Source organism: Chelonoidis abingdonii, chromosome 3, assembly GCF_003597395.2.
Source record: "Chelonoidis abingdonii isolate Lonesome George chromosome 3, CheloAbing_2.0, whole genome shotgun sequence".
In the NCBI taxonomy this organism is placed as follows: domain Eukaryota; kingdom Metazoa; phylum Chordata; order Testudines; family Testudinidae; genus Chelonoidis; species Chelonoidis abingdonii.
The window spans coordinates 161,713,732-161,740,597 of NC_133771.1; the positions used below are offsets into that span (position 1 = coordinate 161,713,732).

Here is a 26,866-nt window from a genome sequence, read left to right on the forward strand (position 1 = left end):
TGTAGATCAGTCTATTTACGTATACTGGCCACAGCATGCAAAGTAGGACATGAGCGTATATGGGCAAAGCTTTCAGTTTTGCAAGGCCCATAGCTTAGTCTAGTTTCCCCAGAATGAAGTGCACGTATAGTGGCAACTGTGTTGCAGTTCACCACTGTATCTAGCCCACTGAAGCTTATTTGCCCAAATATATTTGTTAGCCTCTAAGTGCTCAAGGACTCCTCAGTTGTTTATTTACGAGGACTTCTACCAACACTGCTATTTGGTCAGGGATCACAGCTATCACACCCTGACTGACATACGTTTATGCCAGCAAAAGTATGTAGTTTCAACCTGGCCCTAAGCAGTTTCCTCCAAGTTCAGGATGAGGTACTAAAGGAAGCACAGGGGAAGCTTCTCAGTTTGCTTCCTTGATTTGTACTGTTTTGTGGGAAGCAAGTAAGTATCAGTCAGGACTGTCAATCCGAGCACCTTTATTAGCCCTGAAATTCTTTTAAAGGTTGAGAAAAGACAGATTACTCCACCTTTGTAAACTGTTTGTTCTTCGGAGATGTATGTGCTCATATCCCTTCCCAGTTAGGTGTGGTTGCGCTGCGCGTGCACAGCCGTCGCGAAGAAACTTTTACCTAGCACATCGGCGGGTCGTAGCTGGGGCCCCTGGAGTGCGGCACCATGGCGCCGCATAAATACCCCAGAGACCCGGCCACCTCTCATTCCTGTGCTTGCGGCTACTCCGACGTAGGGGAGGAGAGGTGGGGGTGGACTGGATTTGGAGCAACACATCTCGAGAACAACAGTTAACAAAGGCTGAGTAACCGTCTTTTCTTCTTCGGGTGATTGCTCATATCCATTCCATTTTAGGTCATTCCCAAGCTCTTACCTAGGCAGAGGGTCGGAGTGAGACGTTGGCAGGCCTGGAGTACCGCCGTCCCAAAGCTGCGTCGTCCGGAGACTGGTTTGTTACCAACGCCTTAAGTGCAATGGCGAAATAGTGTGACCGATGACCAGGTCGCAGCACGGCAATCTCTTGGATGGTGGCACTTGCGCCAGGAAGGCGCGGAGCTTGACTTAGTAGAGTGCGCCGGTAATGCTAGCTCACACGCACAGTGCGGATACAGGCAGTGTTACCCAGGAGTGAAATCCTCTGGGAGGAGCCTGGCAGACCTTTCATCCGTTCGCGTTCAACGCCAAAACATGCTTCGGAGACTTACGGAAGGGCTTGTGCTTTCCACATAGAATAGCTAGCGCTGTCTCTTGCGGCACATTCCAAGGTGTGTAGCTGCTGTTCCCGCTGAAATGCATGAGCTCTGGTAAGATAAACGGAGAAAGATGTCCTGGGCTAGTATGGAATGGCATACACACTTACGGAGGGAATGCCGATGAGAGGGTTCGCAGTTGTACTTGTCTTTAGGAGCCAGTATACGGAGGTCCATTACCAGGAGGGCTTTGATCTCGAGACCCTTTCGCTGAGCTGATTCGCCTCTAGAAGACCGTCTTCCACGATAGGTAGAGGAGCGACAAGTCGCGATGGCTCAGGCTAGGTACATACGTTGTTTAGACAAGTTCTACGGTCCCAGGAGGGGCAGTGTGGTACGATGCGTGTGGGTAAGTACGCTCCAGGGCCCTTAATAAGCGAGAGGACAACTGGGTGATTGAGATAAATCGAATGCCCACCTCTCCCTGATGAAGGGGATAGGTAAGCTCCAGCGTGGTGCATCCTGAAGAGGAAAGTCGCCAGGCCTGCTGCTTAAGGTGCCAGAGGTCTCAGGGTCATGGGGATGTTGTGCCTTAGATGGAGAAGTATCGATGCTCTCGATGCGCACCAGGCCGGTCCTCCATAGTGTTCCATTGGGCCTACATACGTCCGATACGGTTGGGGAAGGCTTCCTGCACTAAGGAGAAGTTGCACTGTACTGGACTTGGACAGCGCAACTTTTTCATCCATGCAGGCCACGCCGTGAGGTGGAGGGACCGCAGGTCCGGATGACCGACGCCTCCCCGTGTCCTGCTTGTTATCGTTCCGGGACACAGGGAGGCGGAACCGGAGCGGCCACTACAGATCAGGAGGCGTGGTGTACCAGCGTTTGCCTGGGCCACGATAGGCCCGATCAAGATAGATCGCTTTGTCCCTGTGGAGCTTGAGCAGGACCCTGTGCACCAAGGAGAAACAGCGAAGGGCATTAAAGCAGGCGGTGGTTCCAGGGCGAAGGAACGCGTCCGTTATCGCATCGGTGCGAGGCTGGAATGAGGCAGAACTCCTGGCTACGTTCCTGTTTCAAGTGGAGAGCGAACAGGTTTACCGAGGGAACCCCCACCTCTGGAAGATGGAATAAATTATGTCCGGCCGGACTTGACCACTCGTGGCAGAGGAAGATCCTGCTCAGGCCGATCCGCCCGGGTGTTCCGGGACTCCGGAGGAGCTGCTACTGGTCCCTGGTGGCCTACGCCCGAAGTCCCACAGGTGAATGGCCTCCTGACACGGGAGACAAGTAGGGTCCCTCCCTGCCTGTTGATGTAGTACATGGCCGTTGTGTCTGTCTCGTCAACACCGAAAACACAACGGCCACGAAGATGCTGTTGGAATTGTCTGCCAGGCTAGCGACGGCTTCAACTCTCGACATTTATTATGGAGGTTGAGCTCTTGGTCTGACCCACCACCCTGCGTCCGCAATGTCCGACCTAGATGGCCCCCCATCGTGATGACGCGTCCGTCGGTTTCAAGGTCAGTTGAGGGCTGCTGTGGAATGGAACGGCCTCCCCGTACAAACCAGGGATGGGTCAGCCACCTCAGTTCGATGGGAGGTAGGACCCGGCGTAGTGTGATCATGACTTAATTGACGTGCTCATGGGTCCTTGCTCGGGCGGTAAGACCCGAGTGGGAGCCACTTTCTTGAAAGCGCCGCTATGCGGAGCTGGGCGTTACTTGGTGCTGTGTGTGCATGCGTGCCATATTGCCCAGCAGAGCGAGCAGTTTGCTGAGCCAGGTGAGAATGAAGCGGCTTGCAAGTTCCCGTTATTGAGGTGATCGCTTGAAGCGGGTTTTGGGGCAAGTAGGCCTGGCAAGGAGTGAGATCAGGGTTGTCCTTATAAGTTCCAGCCTCCTGTGTGAACCAGCGTGATTTTCCACGTTAGTAGGAGGCCATATGGGGGAGGAGAGTCCGTGTCTCACGGAGACGGCTGCTGATGGACTTGGGCTTGTTGAGGCGCTTTGATGCGGCCATCGTCCAGTATGGGAAGCCATGGATACTGCTGCCTGCCGAATGGGCTGCGGCGATGATGCGCATGCACTTTGTAAAGACCCTCGGCGGCCGTAGATAAGGCCAGAAGGTTTAGAGGACAGCGAATTGAAAGTGCTGCTGGTTGGATTGTGAACCCGAAGTTACTTCTGTGCGGGGAAAATCGTTATGTGAAGTACGCGTCTTCATGTCGAGGGCGGCCCGTACCAGTCTCCAGGATCCAAGACGGCGATAATAGTTATCCAGGGAACCATTTGGGATTTAACTTGACAGCACTTGTTGAGTCTGCAGGTCCAGAATCGGTCGGAGGCCTCCCGTTGGATTTGGGAATGAGGACAATAGCGCGGAGTAAACCCTTCCCCCTCTCGGGCGCGAAACTTCCTCTATGCTCCTGTGCGAGGGAGAGACTGCACACTGTGCAGAGGATTTGCTCTGTGAGAGGCTGGGTCCCGAAAGAGGGGCGGGAAGGGGTGGAAGGCAGGGATGAGCAATGGGAGGTGGTTATCTTTGCTTCACCGTGCGCGTAGCACCACAGGTCGGAAGTAAGTTGTGACCTGCCGGAAGGAAGTAGGAAAGGCGTTGGAGAGGGGAAAGAGATCCTGTTGCTGAGTTGGTACGCCGTCCCCGTGCGTACTTCAAAAAGTCTGCCTTGGGCCAGGTGGGCGCTTAGAGGGTTCTTGAGAACCTGCCCGTGGGGGCCGAAACTTGGCGGCCTGCGCCCCGCGGGGCCGTCAGGACCTCGTCTCCTGTGAAGTCCTGCCTGTTTGGCGCGGGAAGTACGGGCAGCGGAGTTGGGGCCTAACGGGTCTACGCTGGGGTCACGGGATGTGTGCATCCCAAGCGACTCATGATGCCCTGTTGTCCTTTAGGCTTTGCACGAGGATCAGTTTTGTCCGAGAACCAAACCGGCCCTCAAGGGTAATCCTGTATGGTCTACTGTAGCTCCGGTGGCATGGTTGAGACCGGGCCGGAGATTCCCTCATTGTGTGCCTGAGGCTACAGTCTGGCAGCCGAATCGGCCGCGTCACGGGATGCTCTGGAGGGATGTGTCCTGCCACCTTCTGCCTTCCTTACGGAAAGCTTGCAAACTCCTGGCGCGAGTCAGGGGCAGCAAGTCATAAACGGGCCAACTCCGTCAGGTGTTGGTTGTGCGGGCTTTAACAGAGCTGCTGGTTGGACACTCGGAGCTGTAGGGCACCTTGCGAGTACACCTTCCCAGCGTCCCATCGCCTAGCCTCCTTGGATTTCAGGCGCAGGCGCCTGTTGAACCATGTCGCGCTCCCCTCTCGTTGACCTGTATTGTACACATAAAGAGACGAGGGGGAGGGTGACAAATACAAGTGTTGTACCCCCGGAGGGCACCGATGTATCTCCTCTCGACCTTCTCTCTTGCCGTCGGCGGAATGGAGGCGGGGACTCAGCAGGGGTCTATCGGTATAGCCTGGATGTCCTGTATGAATGGCAGGGCCACGCGTGTCAGAGGTATCAGGCCGCATGTGATACGGATCTTCACCTACCGGCACTTTACTTCCGTTTTACGAATTTGCCTACGGTGAATGGACGCGTCGACGAGTGGCTGGGCTCTACAATACTATGCGTGGCCCTCGAGAAGGAGAGCCTGCCACGGCTCATCCGGGAGAGGAGGAAGATATCCCTATGAGAGGGGTCTGTGATGGCACTCTGCTCTGTGGTGTTCTGCGTCGATGCTCAGGAGTCTGTGAGGATGGGATTGTCATGACTCTTCGGAGTGGAAGGGATATGGTGGCTTCCGCGCATCTGCGTTCGAAGCAACTGTAGGGGCCAGGACCAGGGGGAGCACCCTGGGATTGATGGTATGCAGGGCTGTCCGAAGCGCCACTGCTGAGGTTCCTACGTCATGGGGACGTGTTCTTGGAAAAGTCCCGTGGGCATCTCAGTATCACAGTCCCTGCCATAGTAGCTATCCGCTGCGAGGAGGCAGACTCCTGATCGGACTGCCACGGAGAGCAGCAATGTTAGGCACTGATACAGTGCCAATGACCTCGCAGTCGTCGGGGGTGGGACCAGGTGTCGCGTACGCATAGTGGTACGCAAGCTGACCGGGATGCGACCGGCTCGGTGCCGGGAGGTCAACGGGACCTCGGGCCCTATGGCGAGATCTGTGCTGCCGGAAGAATGGTCCCTGTGATTGTGCGCGAGCTCGCGGTGCCGCGAGTAGCGGACGGGGAGCAAAGACGACGTGCCTTGAGGGCGACCGGTGCCGTGAGCTCGACTGGTCCTTGGGGAGCGGTGCCGTGATTGTGGTGGTGCCGGGGTGAGCGGTGCACGAAGTTGACGCTGTGGCAGGAGCGGAGCGACCCCGTGTTGATTAGCGGCATGAGAGCGAGACTCGAGTGGGCGCAGTCTCGGAAACGGTGTACTGGGCGGCCTAGGTAGAGTGGCTTGGCCTCTGGAGAGACTCCGCCGTACTGGCTCGTGCCAGGGCCACGCGGTGCCGGGTCCGTCATGGCTACTTAGGTCTCTTGCCGCTGAAAAGCGTCTCTCGGCTGTGATGCGAGGTGGGCAGTCGACCGCGGCCGTGCCGGGGAGCTTCCAGGCGCCGCGACTCGACGGCCCGCGCCGCTGGAGGTCAACAGAGCCGGTTGCGGTGCCGCAGCGAGGTGTGCCGCGGCGGTCTGCCTTAGCCGCAGCCTCTGTCGCGGTGCATGGGCGAGGAGCGACCGAGCGTAGCGAGGTTAGCCGACCACTCGGAGAGAGGGGCTGCGCGCGGAGTTGCCTTCGGTTGCGTCTGCGGCCTGTGCCGAGGCGCCTTAGCTGGTTACTGACCGGTCTCGTGGGCGGGCGCCTCCTTCACCTGCTGGCTTTGTACTCGGTGCCGCTAAGGTCGAGCACGCGTCTCCATGAGGGCTGCGCTGGAGTGCGTGATGTCGGCCGCTCGCTTCTGTGTGTGCGCGGGCTTGAAACGCCTTGCAAAGTGGCGGCACTTAGACGTAAGTCGATCCCGCAGGCCACTTAGAGACGAGGTGAGTGCGGGTCCCCTGTCGGCTTGCCTCTGCAGGCGTACATGCTTAAAGCCCGGTGCAGCCAGCCATGGCGTATGTACCGGTCGCAGGGAGGGGAGGGGGGAGAGCCCCAGACCCCGCGAAAACTATACTAACAATTATACTAACAACTATAACTCTAAACTGTCACTAATCTAATTAACTATGTAAAACAAAGAACGATTAAGGTAACAAAGAACAAAAATAAGCGAGTAGCTAGGGAAAATGTGGAGGTCAGCTAAGCCGCACTCCACTGTTCCAACGACCAACACGGGCGGTAAGAAGGAACTGAAGGGTGGCCGGGTCGTCTGGGGTATTTATGCGGCGCCATGGTGGCGCCACTCCAGGGGGCACCCAGCTGACCCGCCGAGTGTTGCTAGGGTAAAAGTTTCTCTGACGGCTGTGCACGCGGCACGCACCCACCTAACTGGAATGGATATGAGCAATCACTCGAAGAAGAAGAGTCAATTGCTGTAGATACAATGCATGAGGCCACAGATTTATCTAGGACTTGTCTTACTACAGTAACAACTAAGAAGAAGACGATGTATCACAGAGCTCATTATATAGATGTCTCTGGAACAGTACAACCATCGGTGACATTCAGGAGTGTAGAAACTTAAGGCAAACACAAGAAACTGATTATCTCAAAATGTGTCATCATAGGCTATGTCTACACTGTGAGCTAAGGGTGTGAGTCCCCATCTCATATACACATACTTGCACTGGCTCTTGTTGAGCTAGAACGAGCATAGATAGCAGCATAGGTAGGAGCAATGGAGGCATGGCTAAGCTGTGCCGAGTACCTAACCACTGGTTTTCAAGTGGGTTTCTACTTGGTATGGCTTAGCTGTGCCTCTGCTGCTGCAACCCGTGTTGCCATGACTACACTGCTATCTATACTTGTGTTAGCTCAAGGAGAGCCAGTGTGAGTATGTGTACATGAGCAGGGCAATCCCACCCTTAAGTTGTAGCACAGACACAGCCTTAGACTACAGACTGCCCAGGAATGGCTATTTAAATAAGGAAAAGGAGGAAGAGAAAACAGATATTTTTGGGAGGAAGGATGGACTAGTGGTCAAAGCATAGGACTGGGAGTCAGGAAAGGTAGGCTCTTTCCCAGGCAGGTCACTTCCTCAGTTATAAAGTGGGGTTAATATGCACTTTTCATGCCTGTGATAGTGTGTGGGGAAGTTAGCTGCTCTCACTCCTTTTCTCCTAGGAGCAAGGTGAGGGAGGCTGGCTGAGTAGCAGCCACAGCTGTGGCTACAACCAGTCAGTTCACAGCTGGCCCTGATATAAAAGAGCTAAGGGAGGCACTGGGTCAGTCTCATTCCAGCCCTGACATAAGAAGGGTTTAGCTGCCTGGGAGCACCAGGTACAAGAGCAGGCAGAACTGGGGAGCTCAGGCCAGGTGTGTTCTCAGGCTGAGTCCTGGCTAAAGGCCAGGAGAAGTACTGGGGCTGCAGGGAAAGACAGCAGGTCCAACCCCCTTGCCAATGATGAGTGGCCATTACAGACTGCAGTTTGCCCCAGTGAGAGGGGACTAGATGATGACTGGCAGTAGTCACTGAGGCAAGGTGGGTACAAAGCTGTTGTTTCTCTGGCTATTAGCCTTCATGTGTTCATTCAAAGCTCCTGTCATTTGGGAAGCAACATCTGGCTCCCATTTTCCAGAAGGGAACTGAAAGGATGTAAACTTGGAGTCAGAATTTACTCACTGCACATATCTCCCTCGTCCTCTCCCTCTGCGCAGTCTCTGATGAAATCACATGCCTGCCCCAGTTTGATTTCTGTTCCATTCCAACAGCTGAAGGAACCCTGTAGGGCCATTTTGGAGCCAGAAGGAGATCCTAGAGAGAAGGAAAATAAGTCAATTAAGACTGCTGCATTACCCTCTTTTCCACATCCCTACTGCAGTGTCTGCTGGGATCTCAATCACATGCTCATAGAATTATGGACATTAGAGATGCAGAAGACCTAATGGATTACCCACTCCACCCCTCTGTAAATATAAGAACATTCCCAGCAGTGCGTATCATCATGACCAGTTCTGCCCTTTCTTACCTTCTCAGTCATGATCACCATAGTGTATTCATTACGTTAGAGCAGCTTCTGTTTTCTCCTAATGCCCAACAGTCCATGTTAAGTACTAGACAGGTACAGTTCTCAAGGAATTTTCAGTGTTTTTGTGGGGGGGGGGGGGGGAAGAGCTGATACGTTAGAAAAAAGGTTGAATTCCTACAGTTTGTGTTGCTGTTCTTCTGAAAAATGTGGTATGTCAAACAATACACAGCATGAGTTTTTAATTGTGTGCAAATTTTGTGCTACCTTGACAGCCCTGAAGATTGAGGTGCTTTCTCTGAAGCTCAGGAACAGCAAAGGGATGCAAACAGTGTGAGCTTCTTCTATATCATCCTGCCAGTATGCCTAACCTATGACATGAGGCATCATACCTCTAGGAGCTGGAAGATAATTTAGCATCAGTTGTCCTGATCAATCCTTGCCTCTCTCTCCCCTCCTCCCCGACAGCAGAGAGTACCAACAAGGAAGCCAACTGTGATGTGAACCACCATTTACTGGGAAAATCATCAGCTCATTTCATATGAGCCAAACAGTGTTTAGACAGTAATGGCTTTTAGTTAGTGCTGAGCTCACTGCAAGATTTTATAGCCTAATGATAATTTCCCTTCAGACATCCAGACAATATATGTTCTGATGTATAAGGCAACTTGGCCACCATAAGGTAGAACTGATGATAATAGTGGTACTGAAGTTGTGAATTAATGTACATTCCTTGTTTAAGACTTTAGTTACCATATACCCCACATCCTAGTCAGCAAGCGTGTCAAATTATTCTAAAGAAACATATCAATCTAGCCTGCTTTAAGTATCCTTATTTTACCACATCAGTTATAACAACTTGCAAGCAGAAGGGTCCAAAGAGAAGGCCAGACGGTGAGTCAAATTTTGCTCTCATTTATACTAGTGAGTACCACCCAAATATTACTAGTAAATCCAGAGCTATGCCAGCAGTTAAACTCTATTAACTTCCATGGCGATAATCCTGATTTACACAGGTGGGTCAAAGCAGAACCTAGCCTGCTGTCTATTGGATTCACTTCACTCATTGCTGCAAAGCAGGAACATAGCATGGATGGGCCTTGAGCACCAGACTGGGAGTCAGAAGACCAGGGTGCCATTCCTGTATTTGTCATCAATTTGCTTTGCGACTTTAAGAAAGTCATTTACCATCTCTGTGCTTCAGTTTCACCATCTGTAAAATGAGGATATAATGACCGCCTTCGTAAAGTGCTTTGAGATCTGGAGATAAAATCAGAAAGGCTAAGGCTCAAAATGAATTACAGCTAGCAAGGGACATAATAGGAAAGAGGAAGAGGTTTGTTAAATACATTAGGAGGAAGAGAAAGATGAAGAAAACTGTAGGTTCTCTACTTAGCGGGAAAAAGGAGCTAATAAGTGATGACAAATTAAAAGGCTGATGTGGCCAATGCCTATTGTGCTTCCGTTCTCACTAAAAAGATTAATGGTGACCAGAAACTCAACACAATTAATATTAACAAGGGGGTACGAACATAAGCAAAAATAGGGAAGAATTATCTAAAGAATACTTAGATAAGGTACATATATTCAAGTCAGTATGGCCTGACATCATGCAGCCTTAGGTACTTAAACTAGCTGAAGCAATCTCAGAACTGCTAACAATTATCTGTGAGAACTCATGGAGCATGGGAGAGGTTGCAGAGGACCGGGAAAGAGCAAACTTACCACCTGTCTTTAAAAAGCGGAACAAACAGGGCTAGGAAATTATAGACCAGTCATCTTAACTTTGATATGTGGAAAAATACTGGAATAAATTATTAAAAAACGAATTTGTAAGCATGTAGAGGATAACAGGGTTATAAGGAATAGCCAGCACAGAGTAATCAAGAACAAATCATGCCAAACCAACCTCATTTCCTTACTGGCCTAGTGGATCGGGAAGCAGTAGATAAGATCTCTTGATTTTACTAAAGCTTTTGACACAGTCCCATATGACAGTCTCATGAGCCACCTAGGGAAATATGTTCTAGATGGAATTACTATACAGTGGTTGCTATATTCAAAGAGTTGTTATCAGTGCAATGGCTTGCTGTCAAACTGGTAGAGTGTGCCTAGTGGGGTCTTGAATGGGACAATCCTGGGTCTGATACTATTCAATATTTTCATTAATGGCTTGGATAATGGAGTGGAGAGTATGGTTATAAAATTTGCAGATACCATCAAGCTGAGGGTGAGGGGTTTGCAAGCACTGTGGAGGACAGGATCAGAATTCAAAACAACTTTGATAAGTTAGGGAACTGGTCTGAAATCAACAAGATGAAAGTCAATAAAAACAAGTGCAATGTACTTTACTTAGACACAGGAGGTAACTATCCCATACTACTTGGCACTGTTGAGACCTCAGCTGGAGCACTTTGTTCAATTCTGGGTACAACGTTTCAGGAAAGAAGTGGATAAACTGGGGAGAGCCTAGAGGAGAGCCACAAATGTTAGGGCAGATTTTCTAAATATCTTATGAGCAAACATTCAAAAATGCTAGGCACGATTCATTTTGAGAAAAGACTGAGTGATGCCTTGATACTAGCCTTCAAATATATTAAGAGCTGTTATAAAGAGGACCATGATCAATTGTTCTGCATTTCCACTGAAAGGAGAACAAGAAGTAATGGGCTTAATCTGCAGCAAGGGAGATTTAGATTAAATATTAGGAAAAATTTTCTAACCATAAGGATAGTTAAGTTCTGGAGCAGGTTTCCAAGGGAAGCTTTTAAGAACAGGCTGGACAAATACCTGTCAGGGATAGTCGAGATTACTTGGTCCTGCTTCAGTGTAGGGGACTGTACTTGATGACATCTCTAGGTCCCTTCCAGCCCTTCATTACTATGAAATAAGCTCTATGAGAATAAAGTATTATTATTCTGTATTGTAATGAAGCAGCTGTATAGTACTGCTATGCTGTAAAACAACAGCTTTCAGAGGACTGAATAACTTCTTTTGAAATTACAAGGGGAACTGAGGTTGGCAGAACATTTATTTACCAAAGTGAAAATCTGGCCAGGACACCAAGGTCAATGCCCCAATTGTTGCAAACATGCAGTGAGTTCTTTAATGGACTAGAAGTGAACATTACCTATTGTGCCTCTATTAGTTCAAGCTCAGAGGGGAAAAAAACAAACAATCTACTGAGTTAATTCTTGTAGCACTTGCATTTGGTTGTTGGTTTTTTGTTTTGGTTTTTTTGGTGAGGGCTGGGGAATTTCCACCCAAGAACTGGCTAACCTTAAGCTTCTTAGCATATGAGAGCTGGCTACCTCATTGCCCTGGATGAGCGGGCTAAAAACACAGCATGCCTATCATGGCTGTCTAACAAGTCAATATATTGCTCATTACTACACAATATACCACACACACCACCTTGTGCTCCAGTGGCCCTTTGAAAAGAAGCTTCAGATAACATTTCTGTGCATCTTTTTTGAAATCTAAATCTGATGCCCAGGTCTCCTACCTCCTAAAGAAATACAAGTCTGCAGTTTGTGCTCTGCATGAGTGAAACATGCAATCCACTTTCCAACTTCAAATACCAGTAGCTCAAAACATAGTCGTGCTTCTTGCTGTAAAGGGATACTCCTAGACACTTGTATAGTACATTTTTTACAAGGACCTCAAAGAGCTTTATAGAAATGGTTACCTACTATTATTTACAGATGGGGACACTGAGGCATACAGAAGTGAAGTAACTTCACTGAGTCAGTTCAATATAATGAATCAACAGCAGAGTCAGAAAGAGAACCCAGGCCTCTTGATCAGGGCCACCGAGAGTGGGTTCAGGTCCCAGTCAAAAAATTTTTTCGGGCCCCCCAGCAAGGGTGGACCAGCTAAACAGGGCCGACAAAGCCGGGTCCTGGGCCCCTTTCCGGACTGCCGGGCCTTGGTAATTTGTACCGGCTTTCCCCTGCATCGGTCCTGCTCCCGATCTATCTAATCAAGAGGGAGAACTACCGCTGCTTTAGTGTCTGCACCACCCTAAGATCATCCATCAAGTCAGCTCTCTTACAAGCTATCTTCTGACTGCAACTCCCAGTCTGAATATAGAGTCTGAAGTACTACAAACATAATCCTATGCAAAAGGAACGATCACAAGAGTGAAATGCCTGCAAGCTGCATGGAAACTATTCTAATATACCACAACAGAGGCTCAAACTAAATGTACACCCCAAATTTAAAACAAAAACAAAAGAACAGTAAGAGGAACCAAAAAATGCCACCGTGGCTATAATAGCAGATTAAAAGAGGTGGTTAGAGACAAAACTGGAAGTCAAATCCCACTGAAGAAAAGAGAAAGAAGCATAAACTCTGGCAAGTCAAGCATAAAAGTATAATTAGGAAGGCAAAAAAAGAATTTGAAGAACAATTAGCAACAGACAAAAACTAACAAAACATTTTTTTTTAAGTACAGCAGTAGCAGCAGGAAGCCTGTCTAACGATCAGCATGGTCTCTGGATGATTGAGATGCTAAAGGAGCACTCAAGGAAGGGAAGGCCATTCTGGAGAAACTGAAAGAATTCTTTACATTGGTCTTCACTGAAGAGGATGTCAGGGAGATTCCTGTACCTGATTCATTCTTTTTGGATAACAAATCTGAGGAACTGTCCTAGACTGAGGTGTCAGTAGAGGAGGTTTTGGAACAAATTTATAAATTAAACAGTAATAAATCACCAGGACCAGATGGCATTCACCCAAGAGGTCCGAAGGAACTCAAATATGAAATTGCAGAACTACTAACGGTGGTATGTAACCTATCACTTAAATCAGTCTCTATATCCGATGACCAGTGGATAGTGTGACAAAGTTCCTCCTCTACTTTGGTGGGTCCTGCGCTTATTGGTGGATTTGTTCACCTCAGTGATCTTCCCCACAGTCTGGGTCAGCTCCTCCTGTGTCTGATCAGGAGTTGGGAGGTTTGGGGGGAACCCAGGCCCACCCTCTACTCCAGGTCCAGCCCAGGGCCCTGTGGAACGCAGCTGTCTATAGTGCCTCCTGTAACAGCTGCATAACAGCTACAACTCCCTGGGCTACTTCCCCATGGCCTCCTCCAAACACCTTCTTTATCCTCACCAACAGGACCTTCCTCCTGGTGTCTGATAATGCTTGTCCTCCTCAATCCTCCAGCAGTACAGTCTCTCACTCTCAGCTCCTTGCCTCTTACTCCCAGCTCCTCCTCTCTCTCTCTCTCTCTCTCTCTCTCTCTCTCTCTCTCTTCTCTCTCTCTCACACACACACACACACACACACACACACACACACACACACACCACACACACACACACACCACACACACACACACCACACACACACCTCCTCCCTCCTGACTGGGGGTTGAGCTCCTTTTTTAAACCCAGGTGCCTGATTAGCTGCCCTGATTGGCTGCAGTGTTCTAATTAAAGTAGCTATATCCACTGCCTTCTAGAAAAGTCTTAATTGGCTCCAGGTGCCTTGATTAACCTGGAGCAACTGCCATTTGGTTACCATGGTCCTAGGGATTTGTTTAGCCTGGGGCTAACATACCTGTTTCTCAGTACTTTACTGTAGCCATCTGGCCTTGCCCCATCACAATAGCTAATGTAACACTGATTTTTTATTTTTTTTTTAAAAAAGGCTCTAGAGGCAATGCTGGCAATTACAGGCCAGTAAGCATAACTTCAGGACCAGGCAAATTGGTTTAAGCTATAGTAAAGAACAGAATTATCCTACACATAGATGATCATGATATACTGGGGAAAGGTTAACATGGCTTTTTTAAAGGGAAATCATGCCTCACCAATCTGTTAGAATTCTTTCAGGGTGTAAATAAATATGTGGACAATGGTGATCCAGTGGATAGAATGTACTTGGACTTTCAGAAAGCCTTTGACAAGGTCCCTCATCAAAGGTTCTTAAGCAAAGCAAGCACTCATGTTATAAGAGGGAAGGTCCTCTCATGGATTAGTAACTGGTTAAAAGATAGGAAAGGAAGTGTAGGAATAAATGGTCAGTTTTCAGAATGGAGAGAGGTAAATAGTGGTGTCCCCAGGGCATCTGTACTGGAACCAGTGCAGTTCAATATATTCATAAATGATCTGGAAAAGGTGGCAAAGTGTACAGATTATACAAAATTATTCAAGATAGTTATGTTGAAAGCTGACTGTCAGGGCCGGCTCCAGGGGTTTTGCCGCCCCGAGCAGCGAGCGCAAAAAAAAAAAAAAGAAAAAAAGCCGTGGTTGCGATCTGTGGCAATTCAGCGGAAGGTCCTTTGCTCCAACTGGGAGTGAGGGACCCTCCGCTGAATTGCTGCCGAATACCTGGACCTGCCTCCCCTTTCTGGAGTGGCCGCCCCAAGTACCTGCTTGATAAGCTGGTGCTTGGAGCCAGCCCTGCTGACTGTGAAGAGTTATAAAGGGATCTCACAAATCTGAGTGACGAGACAAGAAAATGGCAGATGAAATTCAATGTTGAGAATGCAAAGTAATGCACACTGGAAAAAATAATCCCGACTATACAGGTAAAATGACAGCATCTAAAGTAGCTGTTACCACTCAAGAAAGGTCTTGGAGTCATAGTGGATATTTCTCTGAAAACATCTAGTCAGTGTGCAGCCGCAGTCAAAATAGCTAACTGTATGTTACCAACCATTAAGAAATGGATAGATAAGACATAAAATATCATAATGTCACCATATCAATCCATGGTAGGCCTACACTTTGAATATTGCATGCAGTTCTGGTTGTCCTATCTCAAAAGATATTTTAGATTTGGAAAAAAAGTAAAGAAAAGGGCAACAAAACTGATTAGGGGTCTAGAATAACTTCCATGAGAGGAGAAATGTAAAAGACTGACTTTCCAGCTTAGAAAAGACATGACTACGGGGTGATATGATAGAGGTCTATAAAATCATGAATGGTGTAGAGAAAAAGTGTTATTTACCTCTTCACATAACACAAGAGCCAGGAGTCACCCAATGAAATTAATAGACAGCAGGTTTATAAACAAATGAAAGTACTTCTTCACGCAACACATAGTTAGCCTATGGAACTCGTTGCCTGGGGATGTTGTGAAGACCAAAAGTGAAAGTGGGTTCAAAAAAGAATTAGATGAGTTCATGGAGCATAGGTCCATCAAAGGCTATTAACCAACATGGTTGGGGACACAACCCCATGCTCTGGGTGTTGTTAAACCTCCAACTGCCAGAAACTCAGAGTGGATGATATGAGATGAATCATTCAATAATTGCCCTGTTCTGTTCATTACTTCTGAAGCATCTGTCATTGGCCACTGTCAGAAGACAGGATACTGGTTTAGATGCACCATTGGTCTGACTCAATACAGCCACTCTTATGTTTAATGAGAAGGGGTAGAATAAGTTGTGGTATGTTAAAGTGGAACAAATCTCTGCTTGTACTGCACTGTCAGTCTTAGGTATGTAGAAAGGAACAGCATATCTAATTCAATGTACAAGCATGTGATGTGAAAGGCTATGAATTTTAGAAGTGTCTATGAAACAAGGACTGTTCAAATGTTTGTGTCTCCCTTACACTCCCAAGGAAAAGGCCTTATACTGCTTTGAAGCAACAATTAATTTCCTACCAATGTTATCAGGAGTTGAGCTATATAGCCAACAACTATAGCTCAGTCACCACCATTTCTTACATCTGACAGGTGTTGCTAGCTTCTGTGACATGGACTAGTGCATCTCAGTATAGTTCCTGGTGGATAAGTGCCAATATGATTTACCATCTCACCCTTGCAGTTGATCTGTACATCAGGGTTGGGGCAGTGGCTACAGGAAGCTTGCACTGCTGCTTTCTTTGTCTCTTCTATTCTGTGGATAAAGAGAGTTCAGTCTCCAGGGCTTTCAGTCCAGCATGAGGACTATATTCCTGTATAATGTCTCTAAACAAAACCTAACTGTTGTAATGACTGTATTGTTTCTGATGTTTACATGACAAGGATTTGTAAACTTGTTTAAAAACTTCCTAAATAAATAGTTTTTTTAAAAAAAGCAGTGAAGATGCAGTAGCACAGGCTTTAGCATGGGCTGTACATGCCTGCCCAGAATCCTGGATAAGTATTCTCATTGCTAGCCTGTGCCAGGGTCTATGCCCATGCATCTTCACTGGTATTTTTAGTTGTGCTAGGCAGATTAAAGCTAGCATGGATATGCTAACCCAATTTCACTTCTGATTGCAATGTAGACATTCTAAAAATGGCTTGCCCTGGGCCATTTGCTTTTTGCTTCAGCTCTGCCTTCTTTACCCCTGCTCCTCCTGTCTCCACACAATATCCTGATTAGAAAAGAGCTGTGTGGAAAGCAAGCCCTGATCCTGCCTGGGGAAAGTCCTATGATAGTTAAACTACAGTATTTACCAATTATGTAAACTGGAGCTGTGCACCCAAAAATGAAAACCGCTTGAAGCAGCCATGTATGAGTGTAACAGGCTTGAACGTCTCACCACAATTGTTACAGTGAGAGGTCGCCTCCAAAGAACCTATTCTCTGGAAGCAACATGATGGGCAGTTGCTTCCAGAGCATAGGAGGGCTGGCTGCTTTCCCCAGAGGCTAACTCTCTCCTGCTACCTGGATTCCAGCCCTAGAGCATGGGATTTACTAGGCTGCTATCACAATGAAATGGCACTAACAACGAACGGGGTTAGGAATAACACTATGCACATAACTGGCTTTTTTGGTTTGCTGGCTGTTCAAAAAATAAAAATGATCAGGGGGAAAAAAAAATTTCAGGCCATCCACAAACATACATTTTTCAGTGTTTTAATTGAATCAAAAAGTTTTTTAAAAAGTAGTTTGGTGTTAAACAATATGTTTTGTTTGACTCTGTAAATGGACATGGCTATTTTGGAGAACCTCTCTGGCCAGTTATGGCTCTACTGAAACCTACCTCTGTTTCCCCTTTGATAAGGTAACAATGATGTCACTTTAACAGCCCAGTCAAGGAGAAGCCAAAGTCTAATTAACTTCATTGCATCTATATTTAATAAAGCACTCTGAGAAGAGCACTCGAACAGTGAGTTAAGCTCCTACCTTGGGGCCCAGAGAAAACTTAAATGGCCCAAAATCATATTTTTTGGGTCTGGTCAGATCAATCCTCAGGAGCTGGGGTGAGAATTCTCCCTTGCCAGTTGTGCAGGTTCTTCCCAGCCCACCCTGCTTGTCTTTACTGGCTTTCAGCTTCCTCTAACAGTGGCTCTTTCAGCTGCAGGATCCCAGGTTTCTCTGCTGCCTGGAGAGCTTTGAAATCCCCCTCCTTTACCTTGCAGTTTCCTGGTTTTTTGGGTAATAGGGAATCAGCCCTCTTTAGCCAGCTAGTTAAGTCCCACATCACCCTCCCAGGTGTGGTGGGTGGGGCTAATGGATTGGGACAGGGCTGACCAGCTGCAGCCCTTAGGTCTTTAAGGGGAAGACCACCCCTCTACAGACCCAAAATGAAACATTTCATTTGTGCTTTTTAAAACTTTTTACTCTTTATTTAAGGAAATTGCAGAAATTTCAAAATGAACCATCATTCCAAATTGAAAAAAACAAGACGTTTTATTTCAAAAATGTTGAAACTAAATGATTCAAATTTTTTTAAAGATTTTTTTCTAATCAAAACTATTTGGTGAATTCAACATATATGTTTTGGTTGACCTGAATCTGGATTTTTGGTGGAAAATTTTTTGCCCAGTTCTAATTAGATTACCAAATATTGCAGCTAAATCCAGAGCCAAGACTTTTTCAGGTTCTCCCTCTCTTTGAGTGGTTTTAAGATATCAGAGGCCATCCAGGGAAGAGTGAGCTGGAGTCTCTCATCTCTTTGCAGTCTCTTGTTGGAGGCCCCTTTGATCTCTGACAGCTGAGTGGCCATAAGTAATGCAGCATGATAAGCCTGACTTCGCATACTGTAAATCTTCTGGGGACCTAACCTCTTCAATTCTGCCTTGGATCAAGGCTGGATGTTTTTCTAGAAGATACGCTTTAGTTCAACCATAGCTGCTGGGCCTGAAGCAATAATCCATTCACGGAAGTCCTATGGCCTGTGTTATGCAGGGGGTCAAACTGAATGTTCACAATGGTCCTGTCTGGTCTTAAAATGTATGAATCTATGAAAGTGGATAGATTTATAGAAGAATGCACCTGCTCTCCAGTGTCTCTGCTTCCTACTTACAACCAAAGACCCTCCCCTGTAGTCCCATGCGTCATGGACCTGCCTTTCAAGAATGTCACATCCAAAACAGGCCATTGTTGCAAATTCCCTATTACAACTACCCACTTTTACATAACAAAGGTAAAATCAGAGACTGAGCCAAAGCCCTTTGGCAGAATGAGCCATTGTTTGCCTGACTCATCCAGGCTTGCTAAACAGCAAAGCTACATCATGTTCCTTGATACTACAGAGAGTTGAGAACTGCTGGTGATTCAATTAGATGTGCACTTGATACTTTTATTTATATTGCCTGCCAAAACTAAAAATTAATGGAGCATGTAGAAAAACAACCCCTATTTCTTGTCAGACTCATTTTATGGTGCAAATAAATTCAGAAGGGGAAAACAAACAAACATGCCAAACTTTTTTAATGAAGGGTCCTAGCTCCTAAGCAGGATGCTCTGTGTTATTGACAGCTCATAGTTTTTGATTGCCTTACAGCAATTCTGGCTTGCAGCATGCAAGCTGCGCGCTGCACTTGTATGTCTGTCAGGGTCAAGACATTCCTACAGACCAAAACTGTACATACAGAAGCAAGACAAGTGGCTGAAACTGGACAACCCTGAGAGTCTATCAGCAGGGACTTCATACACCTCTACAGTGCATCTTCCTTTTTGTAACATGCTATCCCCTGCAGAATCTACAGTTTGGAAGTTCCTACAGATATAGCTTAGAGCCTTTCCCATGTCTGAATCAAACCTCATCAGATTTCACAGGCTAAGGGTATGTCTACACTGGCAAGTGTCTGTGCCACAAGTTATACCACTTTTATTAAAATGTTGGAATTAAACTGCTGTCGCGTGTCCACACTGTGCTCCTTGTGACACTGGAGCGCATCGACAGTAGCAGCTCTTGCAATGGCAAAGACAGCAGTGCATTGTGGTAGCTATCCCACTGTGCAACTGGCTGCAGGGTGCTTTGGGAAGGGTTTGCAATGCCTCCTGGGGCAGGCACAGCATCACATGATGCAGGTTTCTCAATCCCATTGTTCCACGGGCATCCTACTACATCTCCAGATGCTTTCAACTGAAGGGGTGTGTGTGTGTGTAGGGGGGGAATTGTGTAACAGGGAGTGGTATGAGTATGGAGGGGGGGAGAGAGACAGTGTGTTTTGGGGGACAGAGAGTGTGTCTGCATGCTGTCTTGTAAGTTCAGAGAGCAACAGGAAGCAACCAGTCCTAAGGCAGGGGAAACCCGGACAGAACACACACATACACACCCCTCTGTGTTCAACAGCAAGAGCATTCCACATTAATGGTTTGCTTTGTGTCCTGGAGCAGATCAGCACAGTAAGCAATGGCTGTCAGAAATGGTGCTTTGCAAGGGGAGGGGTAGAATTCAAAACAATGAGCAGAGTGGTCACTTGAGGCATTGTGGGACAGCGCTGGAGGCCAATGACAGCACAGAAAGCAATCAAGTGTCTACACTGGCAATGGAGTGCTGGAGCCTCTGTGCAAATAGCCTTACCACTCTTATCGAGGTGTTTTTTTTGCAGCACTGCAACTCAGGAGTTTCTGCGCACAAAGTGGCATGGCAGTTCGTATACGTCTGCAGCTTGAGCGCAAAAAGCTGCTTTACTGTGCAGAAACTTGCCAGTGTAGACAAGCCCTGAGAGTTGGACTAGGTCAATATGGAGATCTCTAGAGGAAAACCAGGGTGTTGCAGGAAGTGACTTTGGTGACTTAGTAGGTGGTTCTTCCTGTCAAGCAGGGGTGAAAGTAAGGCAATACGAACTGTGGCAGCACTTAAACATCACTGCCCCTTTTGTGCACCCCCTATCGGCAGCTCTGCAGTTTGTGCCCCCCCATCGGCGCCCCTGCCAGGTCCCTACCGGCAGGGTCGCCAATGGAGGGCGTAAAAGGAGCAGCACTTTAACATCGCTGCCCCTTTTTCATCCCCCCATTGGCAGTCCTGCTGGTTTGCGTCCCATATCTGTGGCCCTGATGGGTCCCTACTGGCAGGGCCGCTGATGAGGGGTGCAAAAAGGGCAGCCAGGGCCAGCTCCAGCATTTTTGCCGCCCCAAGCAGAAAAAAAAAAGCAAAAAAAAAAAGCCACAATCGATGGCAGCTCTACTGCCGCTGTTTCATTCTTCGGCGGCAATTCGGTGGCAGGTCCTTCCCCTCAAGAGGGACTGAGGGATCCACCACCAAATTGCTGCTGAAGAGCTGGACATGCCGCCCCATTCCATTGGTAGCCCCAAGCACCTGCTTGCTGCGCTGGTGCCTAGAGTCGGCCCTGGAGACAGCGCCATTAAGCTTTAATATCATTGTTCCTTTTGCCCCACCTCCTGGCTGCCAGTGGGGGAGGGGGGCAGAAGTAGCTGCCCCAAGGCCCCGATTTAAAGGGTCCGGGGCTCCGGCCGTTGCTGCCACTGGAGCCCCGGGCCCTTTAAATCGCTGCTGGAGCCTGGGGCGATGCAAGCTAGGCAGCGCAGATGGGCTGGCTGGAGGACACTGACCCCAACCCAGCCCCTTCTACCCGAGGCCCCAGCCCTTCAGCCCAAGCCCTTCCGGGGAGGCAGAGCTGGCCCTGTACTGGTAAGAGCTCCATTTTACTTTCACCTCTGCTGTCAAGTAAGTATTAAATCAACGCCCCAGGATGGTGTTACAGAGTATTGTATTGCTATCTAACTAACACATAAGACAGGCCTGCACAACATACGGCCCGCGGAGGCTCACTGTGCTGCCCGCGGCGGGATTCAAAAGGCTCTGAGCTGCCCGCAGCGGCGGGGAGCCCAGAGCCCCTTAAATCCCAGCCAAGGCCGGGATTCATGGGGCTCTGGGCTGCCGGCAGCCGCGGGGAGCCCAGAGCCCTTTAAATCCCAGCTGCCAGGGCTGGCTTTAGGCCAATTCAACCAATTCCCCTGAATCAGCCTGCCCCTAAGAGGGCCCCACGCCCAAGCCCCAGTACGGTGTACCGACAAAAGCCAGTGTGCTGTACCGGGATGGCCCAGCTTCCCCAGGGAGCAATTTAAAAGGCCTGGGTCTCCCAGCAGGGGCTGGAGCCCCAGGCCCTTTAAATTGCCACCAGAGTACCACTGCTGGAGCCCTGGGGTAGGGCTGTGGTGCTCTGGGGGCTATTTAAAAAGTCAAGGGTTCCCGTCGCTTCTACCGTCCCGACCCTTTAAATAGCCACCGGAGCCCCACCACTTCCCCAGGGTTCCCGTGACTATTTAAAGGGCTGGGGCGGTTGAAGAAGGGGAGCCCCGGGCCCTTTAAATAGCCCCCAGAGCCCTGGGGTAGCAGGGGTGGTGGTGTCTCCAGCTGCCTATGCTGCCCTGGTCCTTTAAATAGCCCCCGGAGCCCCACCACTTCCCCAGGGATCCCGCAGCTATTTACAGGGCTGGGGCAGTGGAAGCAGGGGAGCCCCAGGTCCCTTAAATAGCCCCTGAGCCCCAGGCTGTTGCTGCTACCCTGGTGGGGGAGGCAGGAGGACGGGGCACTCACTATACAGGATGGACTGTACCCCCTGTACTCGCACCAGCTGCCCGCAGCCAACTCCTGCAGCACCCCCTGCTGCGCCCCCTGCTCGCACCAGCCCCACACCTCCTGCCCTGCCTGCACCAGTTCCTGTCTGCAGCCAGCCCTGCACCCGCTGCCTGCAGCCAGCCTGTCTCCAGCCAGCCTTGCACCAACCCCTGTCTCCAGCCAGCCCTGTACCCCCTTCCCTGTCTCCAGCCAACCCCTGCCACACCCTCCTGCCTGAAGCCAGCCAGTCCCACACTCCTTTGACTCCAGCCCTGCCAACCCATGCCACATCCCCCTTGTGGCCCTGCCTGAAGCCAGCCAGCCCACCCCACGCCCCGTCTCCAGCCTGCCCCACACCCCTTGCCCAGCCTGCAGCCAGACCCTACCTCCAGCCCCCTCCCCCTCCCCCTCCAGCCAGCCCCATGTCCACTGGTGCCCTGCAGTTCCCAGGGAAATAACCCTGCACACCTGCTTCAATGAGGAGGGCAGGGAGCAGCTGGGACCCACACATGTGCACCCTAGCACACCCTCAGTGAGTGGCAGAGCTCATGTCTAGTTCAGACCCATCTTTTTAAAGAAGAACTTTAGGTAGGGTTAACATATATCTGTATTTTCCCAGACATGTCAGGCTTTTTGGTTCTTAAATCGCCATCTGGGAGGAAAATACGGACATATGGTAACTCTATTGGTATAAAAAATACATACTGTGGCAGAACTTTTTATAGGGTATTGGTTGCTAAGAAATGAAAGGCTTTTTTTTTTTTTACTTTTTTTTTTTTTCCCCCCAGTTATCCCTGCCGGGGCCTTGCCGAAAATGTTCGAATTGTGCCCCGCACCTCCTAAAGCTGGCCCTGCCAGCCATGGACAGGATTCAAAGGCTCTGGGCTGCCCGCAGCTGCAGGGAGCCCAGAGCCCTTTAAATCTCAGCTGCAGCCAGGAATCAAAGGGCTCTGGGCTTCCTGCAGCGGCAGGGAGCCCAGAGCCCTTTTAATCCCAGCCGCGGCCGGGATTCAAAGGGCTCTGGGCTGCCCGCAGAGATTCCTGGCCGCTGCTGGGATTTAAAGGGATCAGGGCTCCCCGCCGCCACTGGCAGCCCAGAGTCCTTTGAATCCCAGCGGCGGCTCCAGTGGATGGGCTGAGGCTGGGATTTAAAGGGCTCGGGCTCCCCTCAGAAGCAGGAGCTCTGGACCCTTTAAATCCCTGCCCCAGCCCCGCAAAGCTCCGGGTTCCCCAGCCCCCCGCCTGGAAGCCCGGTGCCCCTTGAATTTGGAACCCTGAGGGCCTTCCCAGCCACCTCTCAGCTGGGAGCCCCCCCTGGTATTTAAAATCAAATATCATTCCCCACCCCCAAACTCCTTCCTTTTTGGCCCCACAAGCGTTTGGTGGTGTGTGGGCCGCTGGGGAAGGAGGGTTTTTGTTTCTGTGCGAAGGGCCTGGGGGCGTGCCCGCCGGGGCCGGGGTGGTTTCCCTGCGGACCGGGAGGTCCGGGGGGCGGTGTTTTTCCGCGGGAACAGGGGTTTTTTTGGCCCCCAGCTGTTTTCCTTGGAGTAATGTGGCCTCTCGCCCGCTTACGAGTTTGCAGGTCTGACGTTTAAGATGTAACACCAAAAGGCCCCCTAACAAGCCACAAATAAATAAAAGAAACCAAAAGAAAAGAAAGAAAGTGGGCCCGCTATACACTGAGGATGGGAATGGAGGTTAAGGATAACCTAAAAAGGCATGGCCCAATATCTAAATTAAGTTACTTTGCCTCAGTCCTTTAATAGAGACTAGTGAGGAGTTTAGGGATGATGGAGGATGATAAACGGCAATGAGGATATGGAGGTGGATATTACCGCATCTGAGGTAGAAGGCGCCCCAAACTTGAACAGCTTAATGGGACAATGACATCGGGAGGGCCCGGACAACAGTCTCCATCCAGAGATCTTAAAGAGGAACTGGCCGCAATGAAATTGCGAGCACTCGTTAGCGAGAATTTTAAGAATCCAATCGGTAAACTCGCGGGGTTGTTACCGTACGACTGAGAGATTGCTAACCGGCTAACGTAGTTCCTATTTCGAAGAAAGGGAAAAAAAAAGTGATCCCGGGTACATTATAGGCCCTGTTAGCTTTGACGTGCGATCTGTAAGTATGTAAGGTCTTGGAAAAAAATGTTACAAGAGAAAGTAGTTAAGGACATTGATAGGTCAATGGTAATTGGACGAATTGCAACATGGATTTACTAAAGGTAGATCGTGCCAAACCAACCTGATCTCCTTCTTTGAGAAGGTGACGGATTACTTAGACAAAGGAAATGCGGTAGATCTAATTTACCGTCGATTTCAGTAAGGCGTTTGACACGGTTCCGCATGGGGAACTAGTTAAGTTAAATTGGAAAGATGGGGATGAGAATATGAAAGTTGTAAGGTGGATAAGGGAACTGGTGTTAAGGGGAGACTCCCAGCGGGTTCGTACTGAAGGGTGAACTATGTCCAGGCGGAAGGAGGTTACTAGTGGAGTCCCTCAAGGATCGGTTTTGGGGACCGATCTTTATTTAACCTTTTATTACTGACCTTGGCACAAAGAGCAGGGATGTGCTAATAAAGTTTGCGGATGACACAAAGCTGGGGGGGTATTGCTAACACGGAGAAGACCGGGATACTATTCAGGAAGATCTGGACCACCTTGTAAACTGGAGTAATAGTAATAGGATGAAAATAATAATAGTGAAAAGTGCAAGGTCATGCACTTAGGGGATTAATAATAAGAATTTTAGATATACATTGGGGACGCATCAGTTGGAAGCGAACAGAGGAGGAGAAGGACCTTGGGGTATTGGTTGATAGCAGGATGACTATGAGCCGCCAATGCGATATGGCCGTTAAAAAAGCAAATGCGGTTTTAGGGATGCATCAGGCGAGGTATTTCCAGCAAGGATAAGGAGGTGTTAGTACCCGTTATATAAGGCGCTGGTGAGACCCCACCTGGAATATTGTGTGCAGTTCTGGTGTCCCATGTTTTTAAGAAGGATGAATTCAAACTGGGAACAGTTTCAGAGACGGGCTACTAGGATGATCCGAGGAATGGAAAACCTGCCTTATGAAAGGAGACTCAAAGAGCTGGCTTGTTTAGCCTGGCCAAAAGAAGCTGCGGGGGGATATGCTTGCTCTATATAATATATATCAGGGGATTAACGTTAGGGAGGGAGAGGAATTATTTAAGCTTTAGTAGTACTAATGTAGGCACAAGGACAAATGGGTACAAACTGGATATTAGGAAGTTTAGACTTGAAATTAGACGAAGGTTCTAACCATTAGGGGAGTGAAGTTCTGGAACAGCCTTCCGAGGGAAGTAGTGGGGCAAAAGACTTATCTGGCTTTAAGACTAAGCTTGATAAGTATATGGAGGGATGATATGATGGGATAGTTTTTAATTTGGGCAATTGATCTTGGATTATTAGGGGTTGTTATAAAAGTGGATGGGTAGGGTTCTGTGGCCTGCTTTGTGCAGGAGGTCAGACTAGATGATCATATTGGTCCCTTCTGACCTACGAGTCTATGAGTCTATTCATTTATCTCTGTTGACATGAGATTCGAATTAGCTCAGTTTTGCATTATGCCGTGCACATACCTGGGCTTGTAGCATAGGTCACAGAACAGAAATAACATGATCACAGCAGAGTGAGTTATTAGGCTCAGTTCAGTGTCATAGGATGAATTATTCCCTTTTTCTATTTGCATATTCAGTGTCTACATACACAAAGGAGAAGATTTAGGTAGCTAAAAAAATATGTACCAAAAAGCATCCTTCCCAAAATTATATTTTAAATGTTCTTTTTGTTTATTTTTTTTTAAATGGAGGCATTTTTATTTATGTTAAGGGAGGGTTAACCAGCTTTTAATTAAAATGTCCATTTGATATTTAAAAAGACATTAATTTGGCTTTTCATTTTCCAGCCCCAATCGCTTCATCCCAGGAAAGCCTGCGAGAAAAGGATTGCTGAGTCTTGCGCAGACCCGACTAACATACAAAAGATGACTGGGGGAAGAAAAAATGAATGATATCAAATAGGCATCAAAGTAAAATTTGTGGGAGACATGCTTCATATTTACAGCAATGTTTGTGTAGCTGTTGGTATCCATAAATTACACTAGTCATTAAGCTGTACCAGAGCTGGCTCGGTGTCTTATAAATTATTATTTAATCAGAAACATTAAATAATGGCACATTTCAAGGAAAGGAGAAACAAACAATGGCTTGGGGGCCCTGCACAGACTTAGAACCTCATAGGTCCTGCTTCCAATCACTCCCTAATTTGGTAAATATTGGAAACCAATGCCAGGCTCTGGACATGAATGACATGATTTGAACTTGTGCCTGATCATGTACATTTGACCTAATCTCTGTGCAGCTGGGCAAGAAAGGATTTCCACTAACTCCTCTTCACAGCCCAATCTCTTCCTCTGTTAATGTGACTAGAGTGGTGGTCTCTTTCTGTCTGATCTCGGATGAACATGGAATAGAGACTTGTAACTCACTGCCCAATCCCCCTTGCCTTGCCAGCTTGGTCATAGGAGTAAAAAGGGAGATACTGAAAAGTATCCAGACATTTATGAAGATGTCCTGGAGTTTATAGATCTAGATCTGTGGCAGGATAATCCAAGGGCAGCAGAGTCATATAACATGTCAATGTAAAACCACAGAAACTCTTGAACCATCAGTTCCCACTGCTGCCAATCTCTTTCTGGACCAGCACATCCACATGCAGCAGGGAAAGGACTAAATGCAGAAGAGTCTGGATGAGTGCACAGAGTAATAACTATTAGCCAATGGGATATGTAGATATTCTGTTCTTCTGAAAAGC

General features: G+C 48.4%; 1 protein-coding gene across 1 annotated transcript in view; it reads right to left on the reverse strand.

Annotated features, from left to right (window-relative positions):
• ALK (ALK receptor tyrosine kinase) overlaps positions 1 to 26,866 on the reverse strand; it is a 635,008-nt gene that overhangs the window by 177,052 nt on the left and 431,090 nt on the right. The window contains exon 6 of the mRNA XM_075064275.1: positions 7,978 to 8,109. Coding sequence (XP_074920376.1) covers positions 7,978 to 8,109 — 132 coding nt within the window. The remainder of the gene's footprint in view (positions 1 to 7,977; positions 8,110 to 26,866) is intronic.